This window comes from Sturnira hondurensis, unplaced genomic scaffold (assembly GCF_014824575.4).
Source record: "Sturnira hondurensis isolate 20B ecotype Veracruz unplaced genomic scaffold, ASM1482457v3 Scaffold0001304, whole genome shotgun sequence".
Classification (NCBI taxonomy): domain Eukaryota; kingdom Metazoa; phylum Chordata; class Mammalia; order Chiroptera; family Phyllostomidae; genus Sturnira; species Sturnira hondurensis.
The window spans coordinates 5,704,346-5,727,145 of NW_028073935.1; the positions used below are offsets into that span (position 1 = coordinate 5,704,346).

The window sequence follows — 22,800 nt, forward strand, 5'->3', positions numbered from 1 at the left end:
TAAGTCTGAGAACCTGATGGGGAGAGGTGCAGCTCCTTGCCTTGCTAGATTGGATCCTGGGGAGAAATTTGGCATAAGAAAGAATTACTGAAAATCCTGTGAAACCTGCTTTGCTAAGAGTGCTTTCATTCATATGATAAGGGTCCCTATGAGAGGAGGAAACCCTAAAGTTTCTGTAAACTCCCTTCCTCACAGACTCTGACTCAAACTAAGTCCTCAGATTTCTTTGAAATGTTATCTACTGTTTGATCCTTGCCACCTGTATTCCTGTGTATTACAACCCAATAAAAGCCCCTGGAGGAAGGGGCTCAAGGCCTTTTTCCTCTGAGAAACTGGCCACTGCTCCAGGCTCTTTTTTCCTTGGAGAAACTGGCCACCTCTCTCCCCAGGCAGATTGTGTCTTGGTAGTGTTTACTTTCATTTGTGGCGGACGGGCATACTTGAGGGCGAAGTCGCCCCCACAGTCAAGCTCAAGGAGTTCATAATCACCAAGCCCTTATATGAAATGTTAAAGGGACTTATCTAAGAAAAAGAAGATAAAAATATAAACAGTGAAAGGACAGCAAACTCACAGTTATTAACAACCACACCTAAAACAAAAGCAAACTGAGCAGACAGCTAAAAAAGGAACAGAGCCACAGAAATGGAGATCACTAAAGGAAGGTTAGCAACAGGGGAGTGGGAGGAGGACGGGGGGGGCAGAAATGTACAGAGAAGAAGTAGCATAGATGGTAGGTAGAAAATAGACAGGGGGAGGGCAAAAATAGTGTGGAAAATGTAGAAGCTAAAGAACTTATAGCACATGGACATGAACTAAAGGGGGGGGAATGTGAGTGGGAGGGGGTGTGCAGGGTGGAGGGGAATGAAGAGGGGAAATGGGACAACTGTAATAGCATAATCAATAAAGTATATTATTTTTTAAAAAGGATTCCACTGGAAGGACGGGAGGGAGGGAGAGAAGAGAGGGAAGAAGGAAGGAAGGAAGGAAGGAAGGAAGGAAGGAAGGAAGGAAGGAAGGAAGGAAGGAAGGAAGGAAGGAAGGAAGGAAGGAAGGAAGGAAGGACAGGGGGATGGAGGGGAAGGAGGAAGGAGATGGAACAGAAGGCTACTCAGCTGGATGGAGGAGACCATGACCACTAAAACCAAGGTTTGAGGAGCCCTGCCAATCTGCACTCTGAAAAATAAAGATCTTTTCAAGAGTAAAAAGAAAAAAATTCCCTTAATTTTTCTTTACATATTTCAATATTGGTGGTTGTGTTACAGTAAGCATGTATTATTTGTAATTTAAAAAGAAAACAAAATGACTAAATGAGACATCATACTAAAGCACAGATGACAGCTGGATTCACTCTACAGGAGAAGCCATGATCCTTTCACCTTGGGTTTCCATACTTGCTTCTGATTAATGCTGCTCAGTGCCTACTGCACACCTGGCATGGAGTGGGTGTTTTATGAGCATCTATCTCTTTCCACAATAGCCTAAAGCAGGTGTATGGTTCCCATTTCACAGACAGAGAAGGTGAGGAAGGCCTGAGCCTACCCTAACTACAGTGTTCCAGGCATGAAGTGAGTATTTCAGCTGCTCTTTCCTCCTCAGCCCTCAGGACAGTTCCAGGGCTGATGTTCCCATCCCCTCACGTCTACAGGCTGCTTAAAGTATCGAGGGCAAACATTTGGCTTGTGGGCTACGGCGTAACTAAATTCCAAGACCAGCATCCCCACAGCTTCTTTCTACTGCCCTGTTCTGTGTTTGATCATCCCCCACACCACCCCACTCACTCTGAACCACTGAGGATCAGGACACTATCCACATCAGACTCCTAGTACAGTGCCCTACACACTGGGAATTTGCAACAAGTTTGTTAAACAAATGAGTTAATTCACAGGCAACCATATAAAACACACTTCCTTGCAGCTTTTTGTGTAGTGAATGCACTCTCATTCCTTTGTTTGAGATAAGCCTCACACTTGGAAAGAATTTGAGAAATGCTTGGTGAATTAATCTGTGAATAAAATACAACCACACACTAATGTCAGGATAACTGAAGACAACAAGAAAACATCAACTGTCTGAACAAAGGTGTGGGTGGGTTGCTGCAGAACTCTCTAATGGGTGAAATCCACAAAGCAAGAATCCTAGAACTGTGAAGGATTCCCATGTCACTTAATATTTGGAAAATAGGTACAGATTTTAGTACAAAAAAGTTTTAATATTTCCTTAAAGTTGTACACAATGCCCTTCTGTGAGAAAGTAAACTTTTATGTGTAAGGATAAAATTTCACAAACTATTGGTAGAAGTACCATATTTTTTGGATGATAAGACTCACCTAGGTTTTAGAGGAAGAAAATAGGAAAAAAAATTGAAGCAAAAAAATGTGGTAAAATATTTAATAACATAAATAACATAATATTTCACCAATGTAAATGTAAACAGAACTCAACAGCAGCATTAACAAACAAATTGAGGGGATGGAGGAAAGTGCATTTTATAGTCTGAAAATATGGTATTTAATTTGGTTGATATATATTACAATTTTTATTTTATTTTATTGTAGTTCAATTACAGCTGTGCCAGTCCCTCCACCCATGTTCTCTCCTGTCCTGCCCACCCCCTCTCCCAGTCATTTCCGACCCTGTTGTCCATGTCCCTGGGTCCCTTATATGTGTTCCTTAACTAGAATCTTCCCTTCCTTTCCCCATTATCCTCCTCAACCCACCCCTCTGGTCAGTTTGCTCCTTATTTTCATGTCTATGGATCTATTTTACTTGTTTTGTTCATTAGTTTCCTGTGATAGATGAGATTATATGGTATTTGCCTTTCACTACCTGGCTTATTTCACTTAGAGTAGTCTCCAGTTCCATGTATGCTGTCTCAAAGGGTACGAGTTTCTTCTTTCTGCTGTGTGGTACTCCATTGTGTAAATGTACCAAAGTTTACGACATTGTGTAAATATTTTTAAGGTTGTTGATGTACAGTTGTCAACATTTCCCCCCCACCACAGCCATCCCCACTTCACACCCTTGATACTACCCTCCTTTTGGTTTTGTCCATGGGTCCTTTATACATGTTCCTAAAAACCCTTCCCCCTTACCCCCTCAGTATCCCCTTCCACCTCCCCTCTGGCTACTGTCAGTCTGTTATTAATTTTACTATTTCTGTTTATATTTTGCTTGCTTGTTGGTTTTGTTGATTACGTTCTGCTTATAGATGAGTCATATGGTATTTGTCTTTCACCACCTGGCTTATTTCACTTAGCATAATGCTCTCTAGTTCCATCCATGCTGTTGCAAAGGGTAGGAGCTCCTTCTTTCTTTCTGCTGTGTAGTATTCCACTGTGTAAATGTACCACAGTTTTTTGATCCACTATTTACTGATGGGTACTTAAGCTGTTTCCAGGACCCGACTATTGTAAATAACACCGCTATGAACATTGAGGGGCAGTAGTTCTACTGAATGGGTGTTTCGGGATTCTGAGGGTATAATCTCTGCAGTGAAATCACTGAATCAAAGGGCAGTTCTATTTTTTCATTTTTTGAAGAGATTCCACACTGTTTTCCACAGTGGCTGCACCAGTCTGCATTCCCAGCAACAGTGTACTAGGGCTCCCTTTTCTCTACATCCTCACCAGTACTTGTTGTTTGTTGATTTGTTAATAATGGTCATTCTGACCTGTGTGAGGTGGTATCCCATTATGGTTTTAACTTGCATCCCTCTGATGGCTGGTGATGTTGTCCATTCTTTCATATGTCTATGGCCTCTGTATGTCCTCCTTAGAGAAGTGGTCTTTTACCCATTTTAAATTGGATTTTTTGTCTTCCTGGTGTTGAGTCCTAGGAGTTCTTTATATATTTTGGAGATTAAATCCTTGTCCTAAGTGTCATTGACAAATATGTTTTCCCATATGGTTGGTTCCCTTTTAATCTTTTTGATGTTTTCATTAGCATGCAGAAGCTTTTTAATTTGATGTACTCCCATTTGCTTATTCTTTCCTTTAAATCCCTCACCCTAGGAGATGTAATGGTAAAAAAGTTGCTGTGTGGGATACCTGAAAACTTTTTACCTGATTTCCTCTAGGACTTGTATGGTATCATGACTTATATTGAAGTTTTTTATCCACCTTGAGTTTATTCTGGTGTATGGTGTAAGTTGATGGTCTAGTTTCATTTTTTTGCAAATACCCGCCCATATCTCCAAACCCCATTTATAGAAGAGGCTATATTTACTCCATTTTATGCTCCTGTGTCCTTTGTTTAATATTGATTGACCACGGAGACATGGGTTTATTTCTGCACTCTCTATTCTGTCCCATCAATCTATGTGTCTGTTCTTATGCTGGTACCAGACTATTTTGATTACAGTGGCCTTGTAATATAGCTCGATATCAGATATTTTAATCCCTTTTACTTTGTTCTTCTTTCTCAAGATTTCTGAGAGTATTTGGGATCATTTATGGTTCCATGTAAATTTTTGAAATGTTTGTTCTATATCTGTGAAATATGTCATTGGTATTTTAATAGAAATTGCACTGAATCTATACATTACTTTGGGTAGTATGGACATTTTGATGATATTAATTCTTCCAATCCATGAACACGGTATATCATTCCATTTATTTGTGTCTTTCGTCATTTATTTCTTTAGTGTTGTGTAGTTTTCTGAGTACAGGTCTTTTACCTTCTTGGTTAGGTTTATTCCTAGGTACTTTATTTTTATTGTTGCTATGATAAATAGAATTTTCCAAATTTCTGTTCCTGATATTTCATTCTTTATGTCCAAAAGGGCCTTCAATTTCTGAATATTGACTTTGTATCCCACTGTTTTGCCAAATTCACTTATTAGGTCTAGTAGTTTTTTGGTTGAGCCTATAGGGTTTTCTATGTACACTATCATGTCATCTGCAAACAGTGACAGTTGTACTTCCTCCTTTCCAGTTTGGATGCCTTTAACTTCTTTTTCTTGTTTGATCACTGTGGCTAGAACTTCCAGTACTATGTTGCATAGAAGTGGTGAAAGTGGATACCCTTGCCTTATTCCTGATCTCAGAGGGAAAGCTTTTAGTTTTGGCATGTTGAGTATGACGTTGGCGGCAGGTTTCCCATATATGGCCTTTATTATTTTAAGATATGCTCCTTCTATCCTGACTTTGCTGAATATTTTTCATCATAACTGGGTGCTGTACTTTATCAATGCTTTTTGAGCATTTATTGAAATAATCATGTGATTTTTGACTTTCATTTTGTTTATGTGGCGTATTACATTTGCTGATTGGTGAATACTGTAACATACTTGCATTCCTGGAATGAATCCCACTTGACCATGATGATCTTTTTAATGCACTACTGGATCTAGATTGCAAATATTTTGTTGAATATTTTAGCATCTATGTTCATCAGCAATATTGGCCTGTAGTTTTCTTTCTTTGTTGTATCTTTCCTGGCCTCATTAAAAGAATTTGGGAGTTTTCCCTCTTCTTGAATTTTTTGGAATAGTTTGAGAAGGACAGAAGTTAGCACTTCCCTAAGCGTTTGGAAAAATTCACCTGAGAAGCCATCTGGTCCAGGGCTTTTGTGTGCTGGGAGTTTCTGATTGCTCCTTCAATTTCATTCGCTGTTAGTCTGTTTAGGGTTTCTGCTTCTTCCTGATTCAGTTTTGGAAGGTTATTGTGCTTCTAGAAATTTATTCATTTCACACAGGTTGTCTTGGCATATATTTGTTGTAGTAATTTCTGACAATCCTTTGTATTTCTGTGGTACCAGTTGTAATTTCTTCTCACTTGTTTATTTGGGTCCACTCTCTTTTTTTCTTCAGGAGTCCAGTTAAAGGCTTGTTGATTTGTTTATCTCTTCAAAGAACCAGTTCCTAGATTTTTGATCCTTTGAAGTTTTTTAGTCTCTATCTCATTTAATTCTGCTCTGATCTTGATATATCCTTCCTTCTACTTGCTTTGGGCTTTGTTGTTGTTTTAGTTTTTGTAGATGTAGGCTTATGTTTCTTTTTTTTTTTAGGTAGGCCTATATTGCTGTAAACTTCCTTCTCAAGACTGCCTTCACTGTGTCCCATAGGTTTTGGGCTGTTGTGTGTTCATTTTCATATATTTCCAGAATCTTCTTGATTTTTCTTTGATCTCATTATGACCCATTCATAGTTTAACAGCATGTTATTCAGTTTCCATAAATTTGAATTTTATTGAGTAATTTTTTTTCTTTGAGGATGGTTTCTAGTTTCAAGCCAATGTGATCCAAAATGCTTGATATGATTTCAATTTTCTTGACTTTGTTGAGGCTTGTTTTGTGTCCTACCATGTGGTCTACCTTTAAAAATGTTCCATGTGCATTTGAAAATAATGTATTATTTTGTTTCTTTGGGGTGAAAGGTCCTGTATATATCAGTTAAGTTCATTTGATTCAGTGCTACAATATGCTTATTGATACTTTGTCTGAATACTCTTGACAGTTGGATGTTAAAGCCCCCTACTATAAGTGTGTTGCTCTCTATATCTTTCCTTTTTTAAGATTTTATTTATTTATCTTTAGAGGAAAAGGGAAGGAGAGAGGGAGAGAAATATCAATGTATAGTTGCCTCTCATGGGTCCCCTGCTGGGAACTGGCCTGCAACCCAGGCATGTGCCCTGACTGGGAATTGAACTGTGATCGTATGGTTCACAGGCTCGCGCTCAATCCACTGAGCTACACCAGCCAGGGCCCCTCTATATCTTTCTTAAAGTCCTCCATAATCTTCCTTATATATTTGGGTGCTCCTATGTTGGGTGCTTGTATGTTTACAATGGTTATATCTTCTTGATAGATTCTCTCCTTAAGTATGATGAAGTATGTTCCTCTGTCTCTTTTCATTTGTTTAGAAATGAACAAATAAAAGGCAGTTTCCTCTGCCTTTGTTTAGAAATCTATTTTGTCTGATATAAATATTGCTACCCCAACAATTTTTTCATGTCCACTTGCTTGGAATATATCTTCCCCCTCTTTGCTTTAAGTCTGTGTAGATCTCTTGTTCTGAGGTGGATCTCTTGTAAACAGCCTATATGTGGGTCATGTTTTCTTATCCATTGAGCTACCCTATGTTTTTTGATTGGAGCATTTAACTCATTTACATTTAAGGTTATTGACAGGTACTTACTCATTGCCATTTTCCCCTTTGAACTTGTGTTCTGCCCTCTCTCTATTTTCTTCATTTTCTTGAATTATTCCCTTTAGTGTGTCTTTCAATGCTGGTGTGGTGGAGGTGTGTTCTTTTAGCCTTCTTTTGCCTGGGAAACATCTTAGTTCACATTCCATTTTAATTGAGAGACCTGATGGGTAGAATAGTCCTGGTTGCAGGTCTTTTACTTTTCACTACTTGGAATATTTTTTGCCAGTCCCTTCTGGCTTGTAGTGTTTCTGTTGAGAAGTTGCTAGCCTTACCAGAACTCTCTTGTATATTACTAGCTATTTCTCTTTTGCTGCCTTTAAGATTCTTTGAATTTTGTCATTTTAATTATAATGTGTCTTGGAGTGGGCTTCTTTGTGTTCATCTTGATTGAGATTCTCTGTGCTTCCTAGACTTAGGTGACATTTTCTCTCATTACTTTTTCAAAAAGGCTTTCTATCCTTTTCCCCTCCTCTTCTTTTCCTTCTGATATCCCTGTTACATAGATTATTACATTTCAGGTTGTCCTGCAGTTCCCTCATTCCCTCTTAATTTTTTGAGTCCTTTTTCATTTTGTTGCTTTTTCTAAAAAATTTTTTCTACCTCGTCATCCAGCTCACTGATTTCATCCTCTGCTTCAATTAACTTGCTTTTAATTCCTTCTACCATGTTCTTCACTTCAGATATTGTATTTTTCATTTCCTCTTGGCTCTTATGAATAGTTTCTATGTCCTCTTTCATGCTGGTGTAGTTCACAGTGAGTTTAAAAGCAAGGAATTAAAAGCAAGTTAATTGAAGCAGAGGATGAAATCAGTGAGCTGGATGACGAGGTAGAAAAAATTTTTTAGAAAAAGCAATCAAAATGATTGCAACATAAGTAATTTTTTAAGGGTCAAGGGAGGAACACTAGTAAGAGTTGGGAATAGAGACAAGGCAAAGAGTAAGAAAATAAAATTTACATCATAAATAAAAAAGTAAGAAAGGGAGGCAGAATGGAGTAAGAGAAGGGAAGCATAGTAATAGGTTTAAACAGAAACTATGTGTGTCTGTGTGTGTGTATTGAGTGAGAGAAAACAACAACAAAAAGAATATACACACACATAAAATAATAGGAACATAACTGGAAAGATCCACTGCAGCAATATCAACATCAAATGAGCTAAGATTTATATAGGTGGGATGGGAATAAGAGGGAAAAAAGAGAGCGAGCTTATGAGATGCTTAGAGGAAAGAGAAGTTATTTTGAGAAGATAGGGAGAGAAGGAACACTAAGATTGTGGAATGAAAACAAGGCTAAGATAGGGAAAATTAATATTTAAAATGAAAAAGCGGGCAGGAGAAAAGCAAAATGCAATAAGAGAAGGGAACAATAAAATTTGATAATTGAAATTCAAAAATAATGTCTATTTAGAAATAAGATTGAAGAAATGCAACAACAACCACCTTATCCACAACCAATGAGCAAAGACTGATAACAGTGGAAAGAGAATAAGGGCATTTTAAGAACTGAAAAAAGAATGTGAGGTGACTAATGACAATTACAAATGGTTTTGAGAGGCTAGAGTGGGAAGAAATAGTTAGCCTGTGGGATAGAAACAAGTTGTGGCAAGAGAGAAAATAGAATTTAAAACAAAAATAAGAAGAGGAATAAAGAAGGTAAAACGGAGTAGAAGAGAAGAGCAAAATATAGGATCTGAAATAAACAATAATATAAAACCTGGTGCCATATTATGCCCAAACTTGAAGGATAAGAAATGAATGTTGCCAACAGCTATGCAGGAGAAAAGATAGTGCCTTGTTGTGCCAGTCTCTGTTTTCTCTCTGCTCTGCTGGGTTTAGTAGATCAAGACCCAAGGATCTGCAGCTCTTAGTATCTGGTGAAGGGTTCTTTCAGAGCCTTTTCTTTTTTTATCCTGCAGTAATTTACCCAGCAGGAAACTCCTGATCCTGGACTCAGTGATCTAGGATTTGTAATCCTGCAGGTGGGGGTCGTGCTTGCCTTTCTGTAAGGCAATCTGGCTGGCTGCAGCAAATCTCAGGCATTCTACTCCTGCCTTCCAGTCCCGAGCCTGTTGCTCTCTCAAAGGAGGTTTGGCCCAAATTCTCCTCTCTGAACAGCCTTCTGCTCACAAGCCACACTGGGTTGGGTTCTACCATTCCTTCAGTGTACTCTATTCCTCTGCTTTTTTGGTTAGCAGAGCTGCTGTGCCTTGGTGCACAAGTGTGGGGGCCCCTTCAAAAACAGTTTCTGTGTGGCCTCCACACTATATAGCACTGGTCCCTGAGGTGCCAGTTCTTCACATGGTCCCTCTCCCTGAAAATTACACCATCTCTTATGGACCGGATTGGGCACCACCTTTCAGAACCTCTGAGAGATTTTTGATAAAGTTTCTCTCAGGATCTTTCCCAGCTGGCGCTGGAAAGAGCCTCCCAGCTATACTGTAACACAGGGCAGGCCAATTCTTGACTGCTGCCACACACAGCCCACACTCTGGTCCGCATACTGGCTCACTCATAGATGCTTTCACTCACTCTCCACTCTGTGTTTTGACTTCAGTTCTGGTCTGGGTCTAGGAGCAAGTGGTGGAGCTGCCAGCTACTCTGCTGCCATCTTGGATCTTTATTACAATTTTTTTAAATTTGTGAATACCTCACCTAGTAATTTACTTCTAAGAAGTTATCCTAAACTCTGTTTCAAATACAAAGATACTCCCCATGAAAGTAGTTAATAAAAACTCACCAAATAAATCTCTAAAGATATGTGCTCTTTAATATATTCCAGCTCCAATGGGCTGTCTGCCACAAAGCACTTGGTGCTTTTTCAGAATTACAAAACTTACTGATTTAGGAACTGCAGTACTATTTTTAACATGTTCTCATAGCAATTGGCACCTAGCTGTCAGCTCCCTGTGCTTAATCTCTCTGAGGAGGGCCTTCTAGGGAAAAAGCAGGAATAAATGTTATGCAGAGAAATCATAAAGATTGTTTTTATAATCAATTTGAGTCTGAACTCACAAATTTAGACAACAACCAGAAAAATGACAACAGTATGTTCTGGCTTGTACAGGGAGGGAGGAGTTGCATTTCAGATACTCATGATAAAGTTTGGCTCTCTTGACCCCACATGGTCGACTTGTTTCTACATGTTTCCTACCTGCAGCACATCCTGTCTTCATGCTAAGGAACCAGTGTTTTCAAGTTAGATACACTCAAGGCATCACACAGCATGGGAACCTGCCCCTCTTTACCTCTCTGCCTCCATGCACTTTGCTCCATGGGTTTCTACTCACCTCTGCGATCACAGAGCATTTTGAGACAGAGAAACTAAAAATAAAATGTCAATAGCTGATGGCAAATCAATAAATACATATTTAATAAGCTTCAGAGGAATGTGTCAAAAGGAAAGTCATTAGCCCTGGCTGATGTGGCTCAGTGGACTTAGCACTGGCTTGTGAACCAAAGGGTCACAGGTATGATTCCCAGTCATCGAAACCTCTCCCTGTCTTTCTCCTTTCTCTCCCCTCTCTCTAAAAATAAATATATAAAATCTTTTTTAAAATGTCATCACAAAATGAGAATAACCTGCCAAAGATAAATCTGCCTCTTATTTTTCCAGGTGACTAAAACAAACAAGTTTCTGAACATTTATTAAAAATAACTAGAAAAAAGTGATTAAAGATTATAAATAAATTACATGGCTGCTAAGTGTATCTTTCAGCCATTTTGTTTAGATCAAGTTCCCATAAGTATGCAGAATTAAAATGAAGATCAGAGGTCAAGCTGGAAATTACACAGTCTACATCACTCTGTCAGCATTAGCTAAGGGGTTGGGGAATGAGAATGAGGGCCCTACAAGGAGGCTGAGCACATGTGGTGGCCATGTCCAGACCAGACTATGAATAAGCCGAGTTCACACCTTGGCTCAATCACGTATGAGAAGGCTAAAGCTGATGATCTTTTAAAAAGCAAACTTACCTTCGGGTGTAAGCAACCCAAATGTCTATCAACAGATGAATGAATAAACAAAATGTGGTATATACATAAAATGGAATATTATCCAGCCTTAAAAAGGCAATTCTGACACATGTTACAATATGGATGCACCTGGAGGACATTATGCCAAGTAAAATCAGCCAGACACAAAAGGACAATACAGTGTGATTCCACTTATATAAAGTTCCTGGAGTAGTCATATTCATAGAGACAGAAAGTAGAGTGGTGGTTTCTGGGAGCTGGGGGTGATGACGAAGAGGCAGTGTTTAATGGGTATTATCCTTAGTAGTAAATGGGCATTAGAAGTACTAATTTTCAGCTGGGGAAGATGAAAAAGTTGTGGAGATGGATGGTGGTATAGTTAGCAATGTGAATGTAGTTAATGCCACTGAACTGTACACTTAAAATAATTAAAATGACATATTTTATATTATATGCATTTTACCACAATAATACAAAAACACAGAAACAAAACAAAGCCAGCTCACCTTTGAAGTTGCCAATATAGAGACCAGGCAGGATCTGGGGGAGAGACATAGACCAGACATGAGTGTTACAGATGTGAAAGTGACAGTGTTTTGCACACAGAGGTGGGGCCCTCACCAGAGTAGCAGGAACATAGCTCAGGCAGGCCGCCTGCCACATCCACTTCCAGCACCTTCCAAGATGGTGAGCACACCTAACTCGTCTGCAAGGCTCTGGACTGATCATAGCCAGTAATAAGCCTGACCTGATAATGTATGGATTGTAGCATGATGGTGTCCATGAACTCATAGAACTTAAAAGACCAGGATCCCCAACAGGTCCTCATGGATCCCATGTGTCCTTCCTCACTTCAGGCCCCTCAAGTGCTTGTTCTTTGTCATCCTGAGTCCAGCCACAAATCCAAGTGCCTCTAGTATCCCCTCTACCTCTCCCACCAGCCTTTTGTCCCATGAATCCTCTCCTTACTACATCCTACATACTCCCTCCAACACCCTACATACTCTTGCACATCCCAACCTTCTCTCACAGCTCCAGCAAACCCACCCTCTGCTGTCTGAGGCCTTTGTACTGTTCCCACTGTTGGGCAGCTCTGCCTCATGCCCAAGGGAGGCCTTGTCTTGATGCCTGAGTCTGGAATGAATCCCTGCCTTGGTGCCCATAATCTGCTGTACTCCCTTTGTAGTGATGCTGTCATGGAGGCATTACTAGGTGAAGGTCTGTCCATTCTGCTGGTCTGGAAAACTCTCTGGGCAGCAAACACATCCTGTCACTCGCAGCCGCATACACACCTCCTGGCCCACAACGAGTTCATGATTATCATTCAGAGTTGATAAATGAACAAGTGGACTATCTAAATGTGCAAGTTAATTAAAAATATACATCTGCTCCTAAGGGTCTCCTTCTCCTAAGGAGTGGTTCTCAATCCAAACTATCCATGAGAATCACCAGAATCTGTTAAAAATCCAAATTTCTGGACAAGCCTCCAGCCCAAGCCTCCATTCCAGTAGTATCATTCCAGATCTACTGGTATGATTCAGTAGATCTGAAAGGAGGACTGGGAACCGTATTTTTCACAAGCATCCCCTGCAGACCCCCAGTTCCTAGGCAACACCCTTATGTTAGCACCACCTCTCTACACCCTCTCTGCTTCTCACTCCTTATTTTTGTTCACTCCTACCAAGAACTCTGAAAGCAGCACATAGTAATGCTCTTCACAGGCATGGAGTTCTTCAAGCATCTTTGTCTTACTAAAAACTGATGGAATGTGAACAAATTACTACAGAGGCCTTCTGACCTATTCTACCTAAAGCAGCCACATTTGGGTTCTGTTGTTGGGACCACAGACCCTGATGTAGGCCTTTCAAGCCAGAAAAATATACAAATGCAAATGAGCTTCACAAACCACCAGGCAAGTCACAGACTAGCAAAGCCCTACCCACCCTGAAAGCAGCACCCCACAGCACTCCAAGAACTAATCAGAAGTCACTCTGACAGGAGAGTCCTCCTCCTCTGAACTCCATCCATTCCTCATGTAGCACTTCCTTCCACTGCTTTTGGAGCTACCGTGCAGCAGTTCCTTTTTTCAGCTTCTCAGGCCTTCCCCTCGGATTTACTGCAAAACTTCCTAGAGATCTCCCTGCCTCGACTTGACAAGTCCAAAGGATTCTTCAACCTACTTCCAACATGCAAAGTTGATTGGTTGATATTTCAGATTAAAAGCTTCTTAGGGCTTCAAGTAGCTATTAGGATAACATTCAAATTTGACACCTCAGCAAGTGAGACCTTCAAGAATTGAGGTTTTTATGTCTAAGGCCTGTGCCCTATGCCAAGCACCTTGCCCAATCTTTGCCATATCCAAGGACACAACCAGACCCCCCAATTTCATCATCCAGGTTTTATGGGAAACAGCCTAGTTTTCAAAGAATGTCAACTGCATTAAGACAACTTTCAGTACTGTGATAGATAAATAAAACACACGTGCAGGCTGACTATGGCCCATGAGAAGTCCAATTTATCTGCTCCAATTTATCATATTTTGTGGTCATCCTTCCTGAAAGCTCAACTGGTTTTCACTTGATTGGTAGGGTACTTAAGTAAATGGTTTCACAGTGAAGAAATAACCAATGTGAATAGGGTGAGAAGAGGTGAAGCAAGGGAAGGAGATGAACCAAAGTTAAATGACCCTTGCGAGAACAACCTTTGTCCCTGTCTGCCCAGACAGACTTCTAGGTGAGGTCAGCGATGCCAGGCTAGGGGCTGGGGCTGGGGCTGGGGCTGGGGCTGGAGGAGAGCAACATCCTGAAGGGACACCGGGGCAGAGAGTGGGCAAGGGCGGAGGTCTGAACTCACTCAAATTAAGGAGCCAACCCACTAGAAATCATTTAAGGTGTACATTTTGTATGCAGCTAAAATATCTTACAGCAATAGAAGAAGACAAAGTTGTATCAGTAAAGTTTTAACTCCATTTCCCAATCCAGAAGAGTGAGCTAGAGCTTCACAAGCTGGAAATAAAAAGTAAATTTATCAATCTCATTTTCTGTAGTTTCTTCCAGATAAAATTACATAACAAGATTAAGGGAGGCTGGAGGATTGGCCATTGGCAGGGAGAAAAATTACATTTTTTTCAAGGAGAATAAAAAGCTCACGAAATTTAAACTGCTACACTAATCAGCTTTGCAGTTCAAACTTGAAACTCAAAAAAAATTGACCTAACTTCCCCCATATTATTGTTGCTTGTAATTCCTAAGTACAAAAAAAGAAAATGAAATGAAACAAAATAATTTGCTAGGAGAGAGATGGCTCATAGAGGAGCCAAGGGAAGAGGTGAGTATTCATTTGGGATAACGTGTCAGTTCGTGGAGTCTGAATTCAGTCCAGAAGCAAGAACACAGCAGGAGTGAAACCATGCTCACCTGGTAAGAAGGAAGGATAGATCAAAGAAAAAATTTACAAATGCAACTTGGAAATGTTCTGTGGCTCTAAAAGATTAAGTTTAGAATTGATCCTAGCCATCTTTGGGACTTAGAAACAATTGCTCTTTCCCTCTACAAAGGATGTTCTTTCCTTGTTGTTCACCTATGTGGCTCCTTGTCATTTAGGTGTCCCATGAGATGACAGCTTCTAGGGAGGTCTTTCCCAGCCTCTAAAGTCCCTAACACTCTATCACATCACTCTGTCTCACTTTCTTCATCCCATTTATCCATATCTAAAATTATTTAATTTGGGTATTTTTGATTGACCTTGAAGCAGAGGCCATGTCTGTCTTCTGCCCTGCTGTGTCCCAAAATCCTACCATTGAGTCTAGCACATGAAAAGATAATCACTAAAGGAAGATAACACTGCTTGTTTTCTGTTAAAAGAATGTCTTAAGATAGATGATAAAAGGTAGACTCCTTCTACAGTAATCCTTTGAGACCATGCTAAAAATTTTCCATGGTTGATGGCTCCTCTTGGATAATATGGGTATTATTCACAACCATACCTTATTGACATTGGTCATACAAAAATGCATAAAATCAACTCCTAAGCCACACACACACACACACACACACACACACACACAAACTCTTAAGCACAAAAGGATACTGCTTCTTAGGCAGAAAATATTTTGAATTGACTTTTTAAACAGTTCTGTTAGTTTTTCAGGATGCGGTGGAATCTAGGACCACTACCCAAACAGATACAAGGGTGGCAATCCTTGATCAAGCAGCACTACAGGTAATGGGACTGGGAGGGTGTGTGATTCTCCCTAAGTCAGCAAGGACTTTCTGAATTTTAAAGCCAGGGTGAGTGGAAGAACTCTGGTGGATTCTTGAAGGGTTAAATGTCACAGACTTTCTTAACACCATTTGTTTATGGACTTAACCAGTTTGGACTTATAAAAGAGTGATTCTGAGAATAGTCTTATGTACATGCATATGCCTTAAGCATCTATTCCTTTAATATGAAATAAAACTACAATGTTGAAAGAGAAAGTATCCAGGAAGTGGTGTAGAGGAAACAGAGAGACGACCATAATGGAACTACCATCAGCCCCACAGACACAACTATACCAGTGTGCCACTCACAGTACACTCAGCACCCACAGTACACTTGCCTCCCACAACGGGATTCCTCTGTAAGCTGCCTGGGACTAGTTCAGGTGGCAGGATCTTGTCTTTCACACTTATTTTGCTCTACAGGATCTAGCATAGTGCCTGGACAATAGCAGGTGTTCAATAATGCAATTTGATGAATGGGTGAATGGACAACCGGGTGAATTATGAAAGCAACCAAGTCAGGTGTCACCATGTGGAAACAGCAACATCTAGTAGGCCAAGATGCCTGAACTTCCAGCTCCTTACCATACCAAAACAGTGCTTCCCAATCTTTTAGGCCCTCTACCTCCTTTTAAGATGTATTCAGCTCCAGATCACACAGGCCTCAGGAGATTGAGTCAAGAACTCTCAATGGAGGATGATTTTGCCCTCCAGGGGACATCCAGTAATAACACCTGGACACATTTTTGGTTGTCACATGGTGGTGGGGGGATTACTGGCATCTAGTGGGTGGAGGCGTGGGATATTGCTAAAACTCCTAAAATGTACTTGACAGTCCCCACAACAAAGAACAATGCTGCAGAAGCTGAGAAACCCTGGACTATACATAAGGGGCATATTCCCCTGAATACACTCCTTGATCTATACTCCTTTTGTGACTATACTCCCTTATCTTCCTAAGGAGAAAAAGAGCCATTCTAAAATAGATGTCAACCATATCCAAGGCAGATGCCATCACTACTATAACTATTGATGCACCAAATCCAAGTGCAGATTTGTACTTTACAGTTCTCCAAAATGTCTTCTAATAAATTCTCATTGCTTCTCTCAAAAATTTGAGTAGAAACTGAGGTATCATTATACTCATTTTAGAGCAAATAAAGAGACTAGATAATTATTACCCAACATCACTATAAATCAAGGGAAATAAACTGAAGCTCAGAAACACTATGTCTTGTTCAAGATCACAGCGTGAAGCAGCAGAATGGCAGAGACATGCCAAGTCAGGCTTTCTGGTACCTCCACTCCTCTTCCTTTCATTGTAATGGGTCTCTCGTGAAAAAGTGATACGCTAAGTGAAGTGTTTGCCCCCCCATTACCATGAGTGAGGTATAGGAGTAAGCTTTCTTTATAGGAAGGAAGCTTATACTAGGACAGCACCCTTTTCCACCAGGAAGGATGCTTTCAGAGGACACAGAGCCATGAGAAAGGAAGAAGCCACCAGATCGCACAGCTGAGAACTGGATGAATTGAACCAATCCTGACAGTCAGTGGGGGAAAAGACACCAGAGCCAGACAGTTCTTATATCCTACCCTAGAATGGTAATACTTGAGCTTGTATTTAGATCATTAGTTAGAGTTGATCAAGATAAAAACATGCGCATGGAAGCATTTGGGGTGGATTTCTCCAACATAATGCTGGCTAGAAAGACTAGATTTTTGTTTTTTAATGAGGCATTCTGTACTTAAGACTAATAAAATGATGAGGACAGGAATTTTCTTTACAGGCCCCCCAAAAGACTTGGGGGTTTAGACACTTGAGAGAACTTTGAGTCAATTAGGAGTTTGCAAAGGCTCTACAGAAACATGACATTGGCATGCAACAGCCTATTTAGTTTAACCCTAGTCCTCCTAGGGACATTTACTAGACTGATCTTAGCACAGTGAGGCACTCTGCATTATGGTCATGAACCAGATCACCTGGCCTAGAGTCCTGGCTCTGCCACTTATCCAATGGGTAATTTGGGGCTGGTCTCTTAATCTCTGTGTACCTCCTCTGTAAAATGGGAATACAAATAGCAGTACCCACTTCACAGGGTTGTGGTGAGGATCAGATGAGTTCTACATGGTAAAATCTCAGAACATTTCCTGACATACAATAAGCTCATTAGCGATTATAATTTGGGCCAGTTCAGAGAATCTATTTGGGAATCGCACAAAAAGCAATGAAATGATCGTTTTAGTTGCCTGCCTTTCCTTCCTCCTCTTAATCAATGTCAAACATGAAGAGAGGAGGTGGCTTTCCTATTTTGCAACTAATTTGTAACTCTGGGGAGTTTTTCAAGTTACTTTTAAGTGTCTTCAGAATTCACTTGGGATGAACTGGCATCCTAGCTCAAAGGAAAGACTGCTACAATCTTTGAAATTAGTGGGAACTGGATTCCAAATCCAGTTCTGCCACTTCTTAGCATCATGACCTTAGTCATATTATTTAATCTAAGTCTCCATTTCCCAATCCGTAGAACCTTATACAAAAAAGATAAGACAGAATGACTTCCTAGGACTATAGTGAGGCTTAGATTTTATAAACTGCAGGTATACGATATGAGACTCAAAAAATAATAGAACACAACTGCTGTGTTCTCTTTCTGTATTTTCTCGTCACCTTCAATTGGTCAGGATACAGAAGCTGTTTTTCTTTACATTTTGTGTTAACAAACTGTGTAAACCTGAGATGGGCATGATGTTCTTCCACAAGAGATTGGAACAACTGGGTAAGACCCTCTACGAAGGCACGAAATGTAAATAAAGACTGCTATACTGAAAGCAGTCAGTATATGTTTTCCTTTGCCAAGGATGACCAACTTGACTGAGATTGGAAAGAAATTTTTTCCCCAGTAACCTCAGGACACACATACTAAAAATTATGTTTTTAGCTCTAAGAATATTTATTATATGTTACTTATAAATGTTTTTAGAAAAGTATTTCTATGGTTAGAACCTTATAATAATTCCACTAATTCTGCATATCAACCTCTTTTTTTACAGATAGGGAAACAATGAAGCCTAGTACCAAGTCAAACAGTAACACATGGACAAATCCTAGTTAAGGCTTTTAATTTCTGGCTTTCAGCAACCTACTTTGTCACTAACTAATCTTGTAACTGAGTGATTCATTCTGATCTCAGCTTAGACATCTTTATCCTAGAAAGATCCTTGGCCTGGCTTGAATGACACTTCTAACTTTCTCTCATTATGTCTACTTAGCCCAGGCTTCTGAAATTGCTTATCTCATCCTCTGGAGCCTCTACTCCTCCCCACCTTGTGTTTGTGCATGTGCTCTCTCTCTCTCTCTCTCTCACATACACACACACACACAGACACCCATGTTGTGTAATACAGTAGCCATTAGCCACAGTGGCTAAGTACTTAAAATGTGGGTAGTTCCAAATGAGGTATGATTTAAGTATAAAATATACACCAGATTTTGAAGACTTAGTACAAAAAAGCTATAAACCATTGTATGAATAGTTTTATATATTGGTTACATGCTGAAATGACAATATTCTGAATATATTTCAGTCAAATAAAATATATTACTATGATTAACTTGACCTGTTTCTGTTTACTTTTTTAATGTGGCTACTAAAGAAATTTAAATTAAATATATGGCTCACATATTTCTATTGGGCAATCACCGGTCTATACCGAACGTTCTATGAAAGACCTTAGTTTGTGTCATTACCATTATATCTAACACCACCACCTCGACCATGACAGCACCTTACTATGACGGCAAGTACACAGTAAACATCTGTTGAATTAAGGATGTCTCTAAATCTATCTGTATGTATGTTTCTCCATTCCTACATTGGACATAGTGGTTCTATTTACAATACAAGATGGTTTGTATAACATTATCAAGAAAGTTATTACTTTCTTTGAAAGGTAAAACTGTGATTTGAATAGGACTGCTTTTGTTGACAACGCTGAAATTAACTTTGAACCCTTGGACCATCATTTGTATTTTGAAATATGTTCTTTAAATTATAATACAAATGTAACAAATTAAATGATGAAAGAGCTGGAGACTAAACAATTTAAGTGGAAAAAACTGTAGAAAGAACAAAGGATAGCTAAGGTTTGACCACAGTTAATGGGAAAACAGACAGGGCCCACAAACTTGTGAAGGCAGCTTTATTGTTCTGTTTTAATTCAAGAAGCAGAAGACTTGTGGTGCTGACAAATCCCAGTACTAATGGGGACATAAAGCCAAGTATTTATTCAAAACACAAACAGTCTGTTTCCAAACTTCATCAGTGTCCCACCATCCATTCCCCCCCAACAAAAACAACCCACACACAATGAATACAATTGTGGTCACCAAAAACTCCAGATATGCAGGCCCAAAACACACAATAGTTCTTTCATACACTGGATCTGCAGAACACAAGAATTACAAAGTGGGCAGGAGAAAAGAGTTAACTGTGTACATAGGACTACTTCTACCCCACTCTTCCTTGTCACCTAACATTTCCTACCCCCCATCTAACACTCCAGCTAAAAGAACCAAATCAAAATGGGACAACTGTAATGGCATAATCAATAAAATATATTAAAAAATACTGACCCCAGTGCTGATGTAAATCAAAAAAGACAGCCATATGGTTACATCCACCAAATATGAAACCTGAATGTATGTGGAGAAGTGGGTGAGTAGAATTTAATTGGGGAAGAGAAGCAGAAGACCAGAAGCTAATCTCTGCTCCAGGACCATTTTAAAGACCCGTGGACTTGTCTTTAAAGTCAAGGCTTTAAAGTTTTTGCTTTAATGTCTTTCCTTTAAACCAGTAGTGTCAGATCACACATCCTTTAACCTGTAGTTGCCATGAATACATACACGGCCAACTCCCAGGCAGCTCTTAACTGCAAGAGCTGACGTCTGGTACCTTCCAGTGGCAGGAAGGGTACAAGACTATCCCACAGCCTGGGGGGTGGGCGTCTGGAGAAACCAGAGCTGAAGGTGGGGGCCAGAACAAATAAAAGAAAGCTGCACGGATTTTCTAGAAGGCATAATCTGCACAAGCAGGCAGCCAACAGGTTGGCCTTGTTGCAGAAGCCACATGACCCAGTATAAATCAGCTCAGAATCTGTTGTCTCACCTGTCCCGCCCTCACCCCATCAACCCCAAGACTTAGGCCTCTGCCAAATTCTCTGTCCACAAGAAAGTCTTATCTGTATACAAGGGAGGTAAAAACAAACAAACAAAAACCCTGAGGAGAGAAGAAAGTTACAGAATACAGGACACCTATCTACTGCAGTTTACTAATGACAGGGGTGGTGACGCTTCCAGAGCCCAGTCTGGGAGTGAAGGGAGGAGGAAAAAAAAGAAACCGCAGCGCTCAGCGCTTAGCCAACGCGTCGGCAGAACTACCAACGCTTTTAAAGGGCAAGCTGGTCGTCAGCCGCAGAACACCAAGGGCAGGGCTGGCGGGGCGAGGGGGTGGGGGGGGGTTCGGGGGTGAGGTGGGGGGGGGGCTGCTCACCCAGAAGCCAGCAGGGCCCCGGTGGGGGCGGGGGGGTGCCTGGAAATGCAGACTCACTGAGCACCGCCCCCTCCCCACGTTCAAGTCCCCGGGACGCAACACCGGGGAGGCAGGTGCCGAGCGAGGACCGGGCAAACGGCGGGGCTTGCTCTGACAAGCAAACACTACCGGAGGGAAGACTGAAAAGTGGAGGCAAAAACAGCACAGATTAAAGAATGACACTTTACCTTGTTCATCCCATTCCCCATGGTGGCTGAATGCGAACTCAAGTACCCTTGGCAATGAGGGCGCAGGCTCCCTAATGGCGTTACCGCAGGAGGACCGGGAGCAGTGGGGCGGGAAGGAGGAGGAGCTGGGGAGGAATTTCGTGCCCTAAGTATAAACAACAACAACCACCACCACCATAACCAGGGCAGTCCGGGAGACAGGGCTGGCTCCAAGGACTCAGCAGGGACTCTGGGGCTTTCCGCCCGTCCGCCCTGGACTTCCCGGTTGGGCCGGGCACAGCAGCGGCGTCTCGGCCGGGAAACCGTCTCGCCTCGCCCGCGTAAGCCCCGAGCGAGGCCCTCGCACCCCTCCCCGGTCGGCTCCCTGGGACCTGTAGTCCGGCTCCCGCGGGCGGGGAGGGGCGGGAAGGGGCGCGGACCTAAGATCGCGGCGCCCCGCGACGATCGAGCGCGCACGCGCGTCCCGGAGCAGGGAGGGCGGGGGCGGAGCGCAGGGGGTGCGCAGGCCTCGCCCCTACCCAGAAGTTGAGAGTCACCAGCTATCTCCGTCAGGTCCAAGTCACCAAAACATCCGCAGACCTTTTCCCCTGGGGCGACTTGTGGGGGTTGGGGGTGGGGGCTGTTACCAGCAGTCGCCAGCCCGCCTTGAGTGCCTTGGTGAATCAGGTGCTAATCACCGCGGCTCCCCTGACTGGTTTTTCTAAATAGGGCGGATTTAGGCCCGGGTCGGGGGATTCCTGTGGCTCTCCCCCACCCACGAAGACCGAGAAGGCACACGCGGTGAGAAAAGGTGGGCTCGGTTACTCATCTCTGAAATGACCCTACCTCCTTACCCTGGGAGAGCAGATGGCCGTATCTCAGACCTCTCACCGTGGCTTTGGACACCTCGTGTGTCCCTATTACATTATAAACTGGCTCTGGTAGGTGTATGGGTGTGTTCATACAATTGGATTTGGAAAGCCCCTGCCCTTGTTAAGCGACAGAGTAATGTCTGCGTTGTAATTCTTTCTGGAGTGGAACACTTTCGTAACCTGTAGCAGAGTTGTTTTGAGTATTCCGTCACCCTTACTAAAACTTTTAACTTCTTCCTTGGGGACAGAATTCTTGAGATAGGGTTTCTCGGTTTCATTTTTATATGGTCAGGAATGCCCTGGGCATCGTAAGTACACACGTGCTCTGTCTGATAGGGCTGAGCTCATCCCCCATGAGCTCATTTCATCTGCTCCTCCTTATTCACTGAAAGTTACAGCTACATTGGCTTTTTGTGTGTTCCTTGGTCATAATCAGGCTTGATCACACACTTGGTTGGGCCTTTGTGTGGACTCTGCTTTCTACCTAGGCATCTCAATCTTTAGTTCTTTGCATATTACCGAAGTAATTTCCTCAAAGAGGCTTTTCTTCATCACCCAATCTAAAGTTGATTATCCAGTCATTATATTAACCTTGTATTATTTTCTTTGTAGCACGTAACAGGATCAGATATTATCATATTTATTTGCTTACTTTTTATTTGTTTCACTAGAAAGCAAACTCCAAAGGAACTGGACTTATTCTGGACTTATTCAAGGAACTGGGTTTTTCTGTCTTATTCTCTACTATAACCATGTGGCCTGGGACAGTAGAGGCACAGGCGGCGGGGGGGCGG

At 41.4% G+C, this 22,800-nt stretch overlaps 1 protein-coding gene across 2 annotated transcripts in view; it reads right to left on the reverse strand.

The window, feature by feature from the left end:
• Positions 1–22,112, reverse strand: part of DUSP22 (dual specificity phosphatase 22) — an 85,126-nt gene extending 63,014 nt beyond the window's left edge. Inside the window, exons 1-2 of one of the 2 annotated variants that reach the window (XM_037070451.1) lie at positions 21,156–21,518; positions 11,627–11,660 (exon numbers count right to left, since the gene is read on the reverse strand). In XM_037070451.1, the coding sequence (XP_036926346.1) occupies positions 11,627–11,660; positions 21,156–21,176 (55 nt within the window). In that variant the 5' untranslated portion in view covers positions 21,177–21,518. Of the gene's footprint in view, positions 1–11,626; positions 11,661–21,155; positions 21,519–21,980 lie in introns of those variants that run through there. The other variant, XM_037070450.1, reaches the window with a different exon arrangement.
• Positions 22,113–22,800: the final 688 nt, after the last annotated feature.